A 12920-nucleotide genomic window follows, 5' to 3' on the forward strand; every position below is an offset into this window, starting at 1 on the left:
TGACTGCAACTAAATACAGGGTCTCACATGAGAGTGGAGGGATTTTTTAAAAATATTTATCTGCTTCACTGATGCTTTTCTCCCGAGTGGCTCACGGGGTAAAATTACCTACAACTATTTACACAGCTGGGCACTTTTACTGGAGCATCAAGGGTCCTAGAGCAGCAGGTGAGATTCGAACCTGAAACCTTCAGATCTAAAAGCAGCAACTCGAACCGTTTCGCGACCAGCTGCCCCTTTCCAATATAAGGAGAGCACAGTAAAAATCTACTGTATGTAGTGTAAATGTCCCACTGCGCACGTTTCGCTAGACACACCCCCCACCATGTGCCCCTCCAGCACCGCCATTGTCTTCCTCAACAAACAGTGCACGTGCATAAGATAAGGGGGCAGCACAACAGGACGACATAAGTGCGTGCGTGCTGTGTGTTGTGCGCTGTGTGAGAGCGGCCCGCGGAGGGCCTTCTGTGCCACGGACAAAGGGGTGACGCGGGGGGCTGGTGGGCGGGGGCCTCGAGTGGTGGGGGGTGCAGGGAACCGAAACAGCTGAGCAGCCTTGTTATCCGAAACACACAAAGAGTGCCGGGCCCCCACGTGCACGACGGTGCTCGCACCCACTACCTGGCGCCTCCCACCTCGCGCACACACACAATGGCAGTGTTTTATTTGGTAATGAGCACACAGAGAGGGGCCCGTCCGCTCCCGCGGCATGCTGGGAAGTGGGAGTCAGCTGTCCCTCTATTTAATGTAGATAAGGTAGAAAGGGGCCGCGCAGGGAGCTCCGCCCACTAAGCGCACACACACACACACACGGAGCTTTGGCAACCTGAATTCTTTGCCAGTGTGAGACATTAATGCCAGATGATACTGCAGCCATTGTCTTTATTAAAGCCGCAAAACACTTAAGAGTAAGAAAGAATAATGGTATGAAAGATAAAACTACAAACAATTTGATGAAACACATGTTTGTCCCACATATATCCTACCCCTGAACAGCAACAACAACAATAATAATAATAATAATAATAATAATAATAATAATAATAATAATAATAATAACATGCACCCTTCCACATTTGCTGTAACTCTGATGCTGTGGAATTTGGATACTTTTCAGAAGAAAACATCTCACCCAACAGGTTGGATGAATGTGTGATTGAAGTGTGACATCCCTTTCAGAACCACGTTTTTTTTGTCCATCTTTGGTGTATTAAACAGCTGGACTGATATTTTTAAGTGCAGGTGACACTTAGTGAAACTGACTTCGCTTTTCTATGATAAAGAGTTGTTATAATGAGTTTCTTATATCATGTTTACTTGTTCAGCTGACACTTTTCTCCAAAGCAACTTAAAATGTTAAGGTTACAATTATTTACCCATTTATACAGCTGGGTAATTTTACTGGAGCAATTCAGGGTAAGTACCTTGCTCAAAGGGACTACAGATGGAGGTGGGGGTCAAACCTACAACCTTTGGGTCCAAAGGCAGGAGCTCTAGCCACTACAGTACCAGCTGTCCTGTATTATACGCTCAGATATATTTTATCTGATCAGGATGTACACTCAGCCACCGTGGGATTTGGTGTAACCACTTTATGATTTGTTTTCAGAAATGAGAAAAACCTCAGAAGCGTGACTGGACAAATAAGAAAAATACTGTACAGTTCACAGTGTGGAAAAATGTATTGAAGCTCAAAAGGGAAAGGTGGAAAAATAAAGTATTTTAATTCTTGAAAAAATTACCATGTTCCCACACATAAGCTAAATAACAGTCTGGACGCAAAAACGGAGTATTAAAGGTGTTAAAATTCATACAGATAATTGTGTCAGCTAATGTTTGCATATTTCCAAAAATTTTCTTTCTTTCGGACGAATGAAAAGTATGATCATTTACTACAGTAACTCGCTCTCCTTGCCGCGCATCTCGTTCGATGGATTTACCCATGAGTCTCCGCCAGTGGCCCGTGACTCCCTTCCTCGTTCTGGAACCCGGGGCCGGCGGATCCAGGCGGTCATTAACATATTTCCATAAGTATCACCGGCATCTGTCGGCACCTTCAATGAACAGCCGTGTGACGTCACCCGCTGACCTCGCGCAAAACTGCAGGCGCAATGCTGCCACCGAGTGGCCGCTCTGTGAAGAACACATGTCCTTTGCGCGTGCGCGCTTGAAATACTACATTTCCCACAATGCGTCTGCGCCTGCAGGTGAAGTAGATCGATGGGGTGTCCAAACTGAGCTCGCTTTGTTCGTCACGTGTTGAACCGCACTGCTCGTGCTTTGTCACATTGTGTCCTGTAGGCGTGAATTCGTGCGATAGTCCGTTTTTGACTTCGCTGCTCTCCGTGTGTGTTCCGGTGCTGGTGGGCGCGGGTCACCAAGACCAGCCACGTGACCACGCTCAATCACATGACCGTGCTCAGTCACATGACCGCGCTCAAAGCACCATGGCTCCCCGTTGCCAGAGTGTGTGTGCGCTGCTGTGCCTGTGGCTCCTGCCGGGCCCTGGGGGGGCCGCGGTCCTGGGCGAACTGCACTCAGCCCTTCTGGACCCCGTCAGCGGACAGGTGTCCGTGCGGCCCGGACTCGAACCCGGGGCCATCGCTTGGGCCAACTTCACGGACCGCATCGCGAGCACGGGGTGAGACGCCGGGGCCGCGCAGTCTAGTTTACATACTCGTAAATATGTACACACTGTCACTCAGACACACACACGTGTGTATGCTATAGCCTATACAGACTGTATTACAGTACGTAGGGGGTTAGTCAGATATAATATCTATGTATTTTTTATATATGTATTTAACTATATGACGATTGACATTTTATGTGTATAAACATGTGTATATATATGACATGTATAATGAATGTGTATGCATAAGCATAATAATTGTATGTGCACACTGACAGTACAGTAACACACACACGTTCGTTCGGTGTGTGTATCAGCGGCCCGGTATCCTGCCGTTCCGTTTCGAACCCGTGTTCATCACATGACTGTGCGTCACACTGAAGAAAACCTGAGAACCTTTGACACGCAAACAAGTAACAGTTCATACTGAGCGGCTGCAGTGATTTGAGAAGAAACGCCCCCGTCATTGACTACGTCATTCAATTAGTTCGCTCGGTGACGTGGCGACTGCTGCACTCGGGCGCCTCCTGGCGGCCAGACTGTGAACAGCAAACAGTTGGATTTACAGTATTTCCATATTGGGGAGGATTTACTGTATGTCCATCTCACCTTTATTTGTTCATCTGACACTGTTAGCCAAGCTCACTCACAGCGATTTAACCTTCTGACAGTGATTTGCCCATTTATAGTTTATATGGTACCGGATCAGGGTGAGTACCTCTTTCAAGGCTACGACGAGAGGAGGTGGGATTCGAACCTTCAGCCTTCACCTTCACATCCTGTAGCAGTCCTAAACACTACACTACCTGTCGATTACTGGGCAATAATTGGTGTAAATAAGTGTTTGTGGGCCTGTGCTGTTTTGCGTGCTTTTGAATTTAGAGGTACTTATAGTGCAAAGGATTCAGACCCCTTAACTTTTTCAGATTTTTTTTTAAATGTTGCAGCTTTATGCTAAAATCATTTAAATTTATTATTTTTGCTCGTCCGTCCGTCCGAACCACTCGCCCCATGTGGGGCACGGGGAACCGGAGCCTAACCCGGCACGCGGGGCGTAAGGCCGGAGGGGGAGGGGACGCACCCAGGAAGGGACGCTAGTCCGTCGCAAGGCACCCCAAGCGGGACTCGAACCGCAGACCCACCGAAGAGCAGGACCCTGGACCAACCCACCCCCCTTTGCTCATCCACCTATACTCAATACCCTATAATGACAGAGCAAAAACAAGATTTTAGAATTTTTTGCAGATTTATCTTCACCTTCACTTCAGCTCGTGCGGTGCAGGGTCTCCATGTTCCTTTATCCTGGGAGCACCACACACTGGACTCCACTTGTGTCTGTTATTAACATAAAGGGACATTAAAGTCTACTTTACAATGATTGAAAACTGCAGCTGTAACCACTCTGCCCCCTGCTGAAGGCCATGTGTTGTTGCGCCACCTCACAGTTGTCTTTGTGCAGGTGGGCCTACCTGGAGGTGACCACGAGCGAGCAGTACAACGACAGCCTGCAGGCGTACGCAGCTGGAGCCGTGGAGGCGGCGGCCACGTCTCAGGTGAGTGGGGCTGCGGTGCGGCCTGGGGAAACATCGAGAGCACCTGTCCCGCCGACGGTTCTCAACACCTTCGCTACCACACTCTCTGATTTTCTTTTTTTTTTTTTTAAAGCTGGGATTCGAACCTGCAACCCTCACATACAAGTTTGGTATTGGCAGTAATTAATTTTACACTTTTTTTTTTTTTTTTTTTTTTAAAAACTGTTCTTTACTTGGCTGACATTCTTGACACCAGTAGATACATGTTCACCTTGCGTGACACATTCTAGTTACAGATGCAAACATTTTCACTTTAGGTATTTATTTTTAACTGCTTTTTTCTTAGGATTTTTTTCTATAAAATTTCTGTGCTGCAGAATGAAAATGCCCTGCAAAACGCCGAATCGGTGAAAGCGCCGAGCGGAATTTGAGCCGTACGGGATAAATTTCATTCAGTGTGTTTTTTATCTATTGTAGCTGTATCCTAGACTTTTACAGAAACTACTTGGAAAACAAACAGAGGTACATGTCCACTTTTGTGGTTTTCTGATTGCGGACTGAAAGTGACCGGATGCTGACATACTCGGTTTTGTTGCGTCCTCAGTCACAAATGGGACAGCAGTTGGTATTTAAGGTCCCTTTTCAATACGTTCTCTGTACACTGTCGCTGTTACACTGCTGTGAGTAAAAGATAAAGTCCTGTGACGCACCGGTGACCCGCCATCATTTACTCTGCGAATCGTGTCTTGCTGATCTACAGCAGAGAGCAAATATAGTATTTGCTGGAGTGCGGTACTCAAGAGGGAGAAAACAGTGTAAACCGCAGGTATGTTAGTCATATGGCAGGATGTTGCAGTAAATATTCGGGTACTGAGCGCCTTGTCCCGTCACGGCGGACGCTGGTGAAAAGAGTAGAGACATTAGAATTATTTTGGAATTATAGATCATCATGGTGTGGAAATTGTCAGGAAGTGAGATGTGTTTTGCTGCAGCTCCTCTACAAACACTGGATGAACACTATGGTGGGCTACTGCGGACCCTTCAAGTACGACAGCGGCTACTGCCGCCGGCTCCAGGACTACATCATCAGCAACCTGCTGTGGATGGAGGCGCAGATGGAGACGGGGCGGGACCCCGAGTACTGGCACCAGGTGCGCTCGGCTCTCGAACCGTGAATCGAGTCGTTGGAATCGCCGTAAGCCGGGAGTGGAAGGCTGTGGCGACTGAGGGACGCAGTCCTACATTTCGTTGTCTCAATACACCGCAGCTTCCACGTTTATCAGTAGTGTTGTTGTTGTTGTTGTTATTAGTATTACGTAATCCATTGATTTATTTACTCGTTTTTAATTATTTACGCTTTTATTTAGCATGGAAAATGAAACGGGGATGCTGGGGGACACATGTTACCCAAAAAGAAGTACACAACCATTTTTAGGGCTTGACAGTTACTGGAGGTTGAGATGCCACTCCATGGGGTGGATGGATGGACACAGTGGGGACGTCATTGCGAAGTACAGCAGATGTGTTTTACTACTAAACTGACTTCTATGAATATGGAATTGTACTAGTATGAAAAGATGGTTGAGGTAGCATTCATTGTCTGTACCCGTATCGATGTTACACAGACCAAGCAGAACACGTTTAAATAATGAAGGGAAATAATTGCAGAAATGATCAGTGAGGAAACTACACAGGTCTTCCCGCAATTATACTATATGTGTGTATTGTATGGTATTTATGGTTCGTGCAAACTGTGTAAAATGGTCAAAAAGCAGTTTTCGAGCAGGTGTCGCAGAAACAGAACTTTGTGTCAGTTTTTTATTTCAATTTCTGTAAAGCAGCTCTTCACTGTCAGTGTATTTTGTGCACCATTGAATGACACTGTCACCACCACCATCACAGTGAGGCCTTCCTTTGTTGTGGTAGCACCTCTTTCAGAAGGGCATCCGGTTGTAGTTTTGGAATAAGAAACGAGTCCTCGGTGCCGAGACTGGGCTTTGCCGCTCTTGTGGAGCGAAACTGACCGTGTTTTGTGTGTGTGTGTGTGTGTGTGTGCGCGCGCCAGGTGCGCCTGGCCCTGCTGCAGCTCCGAGGCCTGGAGGACGGCTACAACGGCCAGATGAGCTTCCCCACGGGACGCTTCTCGGTGAACCCTTTGGGCTTCCTGTGAGTTTCCCGCTCCCGCGAGTTCCCTTCGCCGAGCTCTCCGGCGCACGAACGTGACGCCCAGCAGCTCCGTGTCCCTCCTGCTTCCCGCCAGCTTGTTCCAGATGGGCGGGGATCTCGAGGACCTGGAGGCGGTTCTGAACAAGAGCGCCGTTTCCCGGGCGCTCGGATCGGGCTCCTGCTCGGCCCTCGTCAAGCTGCTGCCCGGCAACGAGGAGCTCCTGGTTTCCCACGACACGTGGAACAACTACCAGAGCATGCTGAGGATCATGAAGAAGTACTCCTTTGCGTACAGGAGCAACCCTCAAGGCAGGTGCCCCTCGTACCTGTGCAAAAAAGCTGCCTTGAAGATACTGGTATTTTATAGTAAAAAAACGGTGGATCGGAGTGACTCGCATCGATCGATCGAGTCGTTGATTACGAACACATCTTGTTTTCAGGTGGTGCCTTTATTCCTGGAGCAACGCAGGCATTTTCCTCGTACCCAGGGTCCCTTTTCTCAGGGGATGACTTCTACATCCTGAGCAGCGGCTTGGTGAGCGTGTCGACCAACACACACACACACACACACACACACAGTGCATCGGTGGTCATCGACATGGCAGTAATAGTTCCTGAAAAACCCTTTGCGAGGTGAGCTCTCGTAAATAAGCCATAAATACGTTTAGGTCCACTGGCAAAATTTTGATATGTTACGAGTCCCAAAACTGACCTCCATTTATGCTAAAATGTCACCGAAACGCATTAAAATTCACTTACTAATTAGCCAACGGTACCGCAGTAGAACAAGGCGGTTTCCCTTGTTATTTACTCTGTAACAGGGTACGGCTCTGGTGTCGCGGAGTTCGGCTGTCGGCAGGCGTGTCGAGTCCAGAGCCGGAGCGGGGAATTTGACGTTAGACGTTGAAAAGTCGGACTTCCTGTAGCCGCACTGGTTGTATCTTGGGATATAAGAGTGTGTGTGTGTGTGTGTGTGTGTGTGTGTGTGTGTGTTACATTTACATTTATTTATTTAGCAGATGCTTTTGTCCAAAGCGACTTCCAATGAACTCTATGGAGTGTTATGAGCCCACACACCTTATTCACCGCTACATACACTACTTACACTGGGTCACTCATCCATACATCAGTGGAACACACACACTCTCTCTGTCACTCACACACTATGGGTGAACTTGACCTGAATGTCTTTGGAGTGTGGGAGGAAACCAGAGCACCCGGAGGGAACCCACGCAGACAACATGTAAACTCCACAAAGACTGAGTGGGGATCGAACCCATGTCCTCTCGCACCACCCAGGCCCCCGTGAGACAGCAGCGCTGCTCGCTGTACCACCGTGCCGACCCACACGTCACGTAGCTGTAGCTCATAGGAAACCTCTCGTTCCTCTTCCTCCTCCTCCTCCTCCTCGCCAGGTAACCTTGGAGACGACCATCGGCAACAACAACCCGGAGCTGTGGAAGTTCGTGACTCCGAAGGGGACGGTGATGGAGTGGCTGAGGAACGTCGTGGCCAACAGGCTGGCGGAGAGCGGTCGCCAGTGGACGAGCATCTTCAGCAAGTACAACAGTGGCACGTGAGCCTTCGGCGCCCGAGCGACCGCACCGCGTTTCCCCACGTGAGCGCGGCGCAGACTTGAGTACGAAGGCTGACCCGGTCCCGAGGGGACGACGCGACGGTCGCGACCGCTGAGCTTCAGCTTGTTCTCTTCGTTCGCCCATCAGGTATAACAACCAGTGGATGATCGTGGACTATAAACGCTTCCGTCCCGGGAAGGCGGTCGTCGATGAGCAGCTCTTCACCGTTCTGGAACAGATTCCGTAAGGAGAACGTTTGCTTTTTTTCCCTCTTGCCGTTCCGTTGCGGTGTAAACGAGCGGTACCGTAGAAATGCGCCGCGGTAAACGAACGTCGTCGGCGCACCCGGGCGGCCGCAGCTGCGACTCACGCGGGCTCAACGGTCCTCGGCGCTTGTCGACCGAGCGCTCGAGAAGGAATCCATCCCCGTCTCTCAGAAGTGCAGCTGTAGTCGTGCGAAGGGGGGCCGTCGGTACCGCGGTAAACCCTGGCACGGGTTAATAGGGGGCCGCTGTAAACGTCAACTGCGTTCTTACCAGTCCCCGTTGTCCCAAATTCTGTGCTCCTTAGAGCAGAATAAGCTTGATATATTTCACTGGACAATAATTTAGTTCGATCCTGCGAAATGGGGAAAATGTATGAAATAATGTTATATCGTCGGTCGTAAATGTGTGAGATTGAAGAAGGAAACGGATGCGTGAGGTGAGGAAGCATCTGGAAAGTCGCTCGGCTCCGTTCCTACTTTCCCGCACTTTACTTTGAAAGTCGGGCACGTGGAGATATTACGCTTGTACAAAATGTGTGAACAAACAGCCGTCGACCTGCAGCTTGATGATGTTGGAGGGAAGCGGCGAGGGAGGGAAGAGGACGCGGTCGCGACAGTGTAAAACCGCGCCCTCCGTCGATTCTTACCGTGTTTTTCCGTCTCGCAGAGGTCTGATTGTGTCCCGGGACAAAAGTAAGGAGCTTTTCCAGAAGGGATACTGGGCCAGTTACAACATCCCGTAAGTCCCGGCATCCCGCATGCTGCTCCGTCCGTACCGTAGTAAATGTATAAGAAATTACTTTATAATAAACGTGGGCTCCAGTGTCGCCCTTGAACATGCGTGTACTGTGCTTTACTGTGTCTGTACCTTACTGTCATGTGAACCCCTCCCTCAGACGTTCGTTAGGGGTAATGAGCTGTGTGTGTGTGGGGCACATTAACAGTAATTCTTTTGGGGAAGAGAAATAACAGTAACAAAAAACAAATGTAACAATTTTATCTTTTTTCTTTCTTGTTTCATTTTCTTGGATTAAACATATTAGTTTGTATCGTATGTCAGTTTTTACAAAAATATTCCACATTCTCGAAATGAGCAAATTTTGACACCGGGTTCCGAGCGCCAAATATCCCGGTATTTTTAAGGATCTGATGCTTGCAAGAATGTTCTGCTGCTTCTGGAATCTTCCAGTGGCTGTAAAGTACCAAACTAAAAGTGACACTTTATTAGAACTAGGGGTATTTTTGTAATCGGTAACCTTTAGCGACTCATAATCGGCGCAAACATCGACGTAAGAACCAGGTGACTGCATCCCTGTCGGACGTGCGACGCTGCAGTTTCTTCGACGTTGTAAAACCTGCTTATATGATTTCTATATTTATACGACTGAAATATGAGTTAATAGTTAACTTCTGGGACCCGAGAACCCAGGATTGAATCCCATTCCTACTGTAGCCAACTACTGACCCTAAACAGCTCCAGCTATGTAAATTACGGTAAATAAGTGTAAGTTGCTTTGGAGAAAAGCTTCAGATAAATAAATTTTTGGTGATTAATGTGCTTTTTCAGTTGTGATACTATAGTTACCTAAATTGAGGGTTCTGATTGGCTGAGGTTGTCAGTGTGATTGGAAGTGTGAAGGGTAAACAGTACTAGGTTTTACTGCGGAAGAAGCACGGTGTCTGTGTGCTTTGCATAGTGAAACGCTGTAAGCAGTGAGTAAAATACCTGTTGTGATGGTAAAATGACGGCCCGGCGAGTAGCGCCGTTGTCGCGCAGCACCTGGGCGGCGCGAGAGGATGTGGGTTCGTTTGTGTGAAGTTTGCATGTTCTCCATGAGTTGGGGTGGCTTGCCTGTGGGCGCTCTGGTTTCCTCCCACACTCCAAAGACGTGTTTGAAGTGAAACGCTGACTCTGATTTGACACAGCAAGCGTGTTGAACGCTGTGCGGCAAACTTGTCGTCCTCCAGCTACTACGAGGAGGTGTTCAACGCCAGCGGCTGCCCAGAGCTCGTGAAGAAGTACGGAGACTGGTTCTCCTTCGACATGAATCCACGGGCCCAGATCTTCCGGAGGAACCAAAGCCTGGTCACCGACATGGAGTCCATGATCCGTCTCATGAGGTCTGCTGTGCGCTTGTTCCCGGGTGCCCTGGTTTCAGGGCAATGCCAACATGGTCCCGATGCCTTAACCGTGTATTGGCAAACACCGCGCTTGTCGGCGTCGATATGAGTGTCACTCGGCGTGCGGTCGCTCTGCTCGGGGTTTTAATAGAAGTGTCCGCTTGCTGCTTCCTGCCTCAGATACAACAACTTTAAGGAGGACCCCCTGTCCAAGTGCAAGGGCTGTGACCCCGCCTACAACGGGGAGAACGCCATATCGGCGCGCTCGGACCTGAATCCCGCCAACGGGACCTACCCCTTCGGTGCCCTGAGGCAGAGGCCGCATGGGGGCACGGACATGAAGGTGAACATTTGTCTCTTTGTTTTAATGGATGTGGACAAGAGCTGAAAGAACAGAGTAAGTGTATGAAAAATGTGTTTGCGGCGGCGTGAGCGTCGCCCGTGTTTCCACATCCAGCCATTAGATGGCAGTAAAGAGCGGCCGAGCGGAACACAAGTGCAGAACGGCGTTCGTTCGACTCCCTTGCAGTGTTTACAGCTCGCGTCTGCCGTTCGTGAGCGCTTGATAGGTTAACCGGTCGATGAAAAAGGAATAAACGTCTTAGAGAGACCCTTTAATTCCTTATGGCTTTAAATGTGAGGTTTAGATAGATAGACTTTATTGATCCCACGAGGGAAATTATGTTACAGCAGCAGAATACAAGTCTGAAAATACTTGCAATATTAAAAATATAAAAAGTGGAAAAATACAAGATAAAAATATGTATGATTATATATACAGTTGGAGGAATAATAAACAAGTATATTAAATAAATAAATCAAAAGAGTATGTAGGTTTACTCAAACTCGCCCTGTGAATGAAATGAGGAATTGGTGTTTATTGGCTCGATTCACAGACGCATCCGGTTAGGAGCAGGATTCCGGTCCCGGGTGTTCGTAGGGTGAGGATCCAAAGTGTGAATATATCAGCTTGTATGACCCAAAATTCAGTACATTTCCATTTCGCTGATGCTTTTCTCCAAAGCAGCGTTAAGCTACTTGGTTATTTACCCGTTTATACACTCAAGTAACTTAGGATAAGTACTTCGATCAAGTGTACTAATGCTGGAGGTGGGATTCGAACATGCAAACTTGGGGTCCAAAGGCAGCAGCTCTAACCACTACACTACCAGCTTGGTTTAATGCCACGTGGGACACATTGCTCTTCCTCAGTGTACCAACATTGTACTTTTGCCATAGCTGTACCTGCTGACAGTGGTGCGTTGATAGAATATTAATAACTAGCGGTCACGGAGTAGATGGAGTGAGAGTGTAACGCACAGCATTAGTGCTGATGTCACCTGGCCGGTGTGCGACGGCACCTCGAGTCCTCTGTTCTCTTGTCCAGGTGACCTCCTTCGCCCTGGTCAAGGAGTTCCAGATGGTGGCGGCCAGCGGGCCCACGTGGGACCAGGTGCCGGCGTTCCGGTGGAGCACGTCTCCGTACGGCAAGCTGCTGCACATGGGCCACCCGGACCGCTGGGAGTTCCCGACCGTGTTTGTGCGCTGGGGCTGAACGGGTCCGGTCACCGTGGGGATGTGACCGCGAACGGACCGGAAACGGCTGCTCAGAGGGAAAGATATTAAAAAGAAAAAAATCATACAGCTAGAAGCATGGAGCCTTACAGCCCCCCACACACACACACACACACACACACACACACACACACACACACACACACACACACACTGACCGAGGAGCTGTGCCTCTGAGTGCATTTGAATAAATTTTTAGGTGATGTTTATCTGCCCATTTTCACCTGAGCATTAAGCTGAGCCTTCAAAAGCTGACACATCATAATAATTACCACTATTTCACAACTCCTGTGTAAATTTAGTGACATTTGAACAAGTCCTTGCAGGACCTCTAATGAAGGATTGCTGTTTGATTTCCTGGACGCGCATTTTAATGGCGGCACGACAAGATTTCCTGGATGTGAATTAATACAAATGTGTCTGCGTTGTTGCTGGCGAAACTGTAATTTTTAAATGTTTTGTTTTTAAAGGGAGTTACGGGTTCTTTTCAGTCGTAACGGAGGGTGAGCGATAACAAAAACCCGCTGGCGGTTCACTGAAATGCCTGTCAACAAGTATAAACACTTTGCACTCATTTCTTTAAAAATAAAACATGCCATTTTTAAGATTTTCGCCATGCCCTTCTTCGTGTTTTGAAACAAGTCGTGCTGCAGCTACTAGGTGACATATGATAATGTTATTGTCCGAGTTCATTTACGCATAAAACGAGTTTGTTGTTTCCACACACTCTTGGTGAAATGACAGCCGTTGACAGTTAATCCCATAAATGCGTGCAGTGTCGGTCATCTTTTTGATTGCTGACACTCGGGAACATGAGACGGACGCTGTGGATGCCGTGGAACCGAGTTAAATTCAGGTGGTTCCACACCTGTACTGGGCAGATGCTCTTTATTGCCACCTAGTGGCTGGTTGCAGAAGTACAGGTTGCTTTCACTCTGCAGCCCCCCCCTTATCCATGGGGGATAGATACCTGGAACTGCGGATAGTACCATACCCTATATATACTATGTTTTTTCCTATACGTGCATACCTGTGATAGTTTAATTTATAAA

The 12920-nt window shown here is 48.3% G+C and overlaps 1 protein-coding gene across 1 annotated transcript; it reads left to right on the forward strand.

Moving 5' to 3' along the window:
• The first annotated feature begins 2406 nt into the window (after positions 1–2406).
• On the forward strand, positions 2407–12471 carry plbd2 (phospholipase B domain containing 2). Its single transcript, XM_018740881.2, has 12 exons — positions 2407–2641; positions 4092–4185; positions 5157–5315; positions 6230–6330; positions 6425–6639; positions 6771–6865; positions 7746–7906; positions 8055–8150; positions 8840–8911; positions 10141–10293; positions 10474–10636; positions 11681–12471. Exons 1-12 carry the CDS (start codon positions 2448–2450, stop codon positions 11846–11848), a joined length of 1671 nt encoding a protein of 556 aa, XP_018596397.2. The 5' UTR covers positions 2407–2447; the 3' UTR covers positions 11849–12471.
• The last annotated feature ends 449 nt before the right edge of the window (positions 12472–12920 follow it).

The sequence above is a fragment of the Scleropages formosus genome, chromosome 21 (genome assembly GCF_900964775.1).
Source record: "Scleropages formosus chromosome 21, fSclFor1.1, whole genome shotgun sequence".
NCBI classification, from domain to species: domain Eukaryota; kingdom Metazoa; phylum Chordata; class Actinopteri; order Osteoglossiformes; family Osteoglossidae; genus Scleropages; species Scleropages formosus.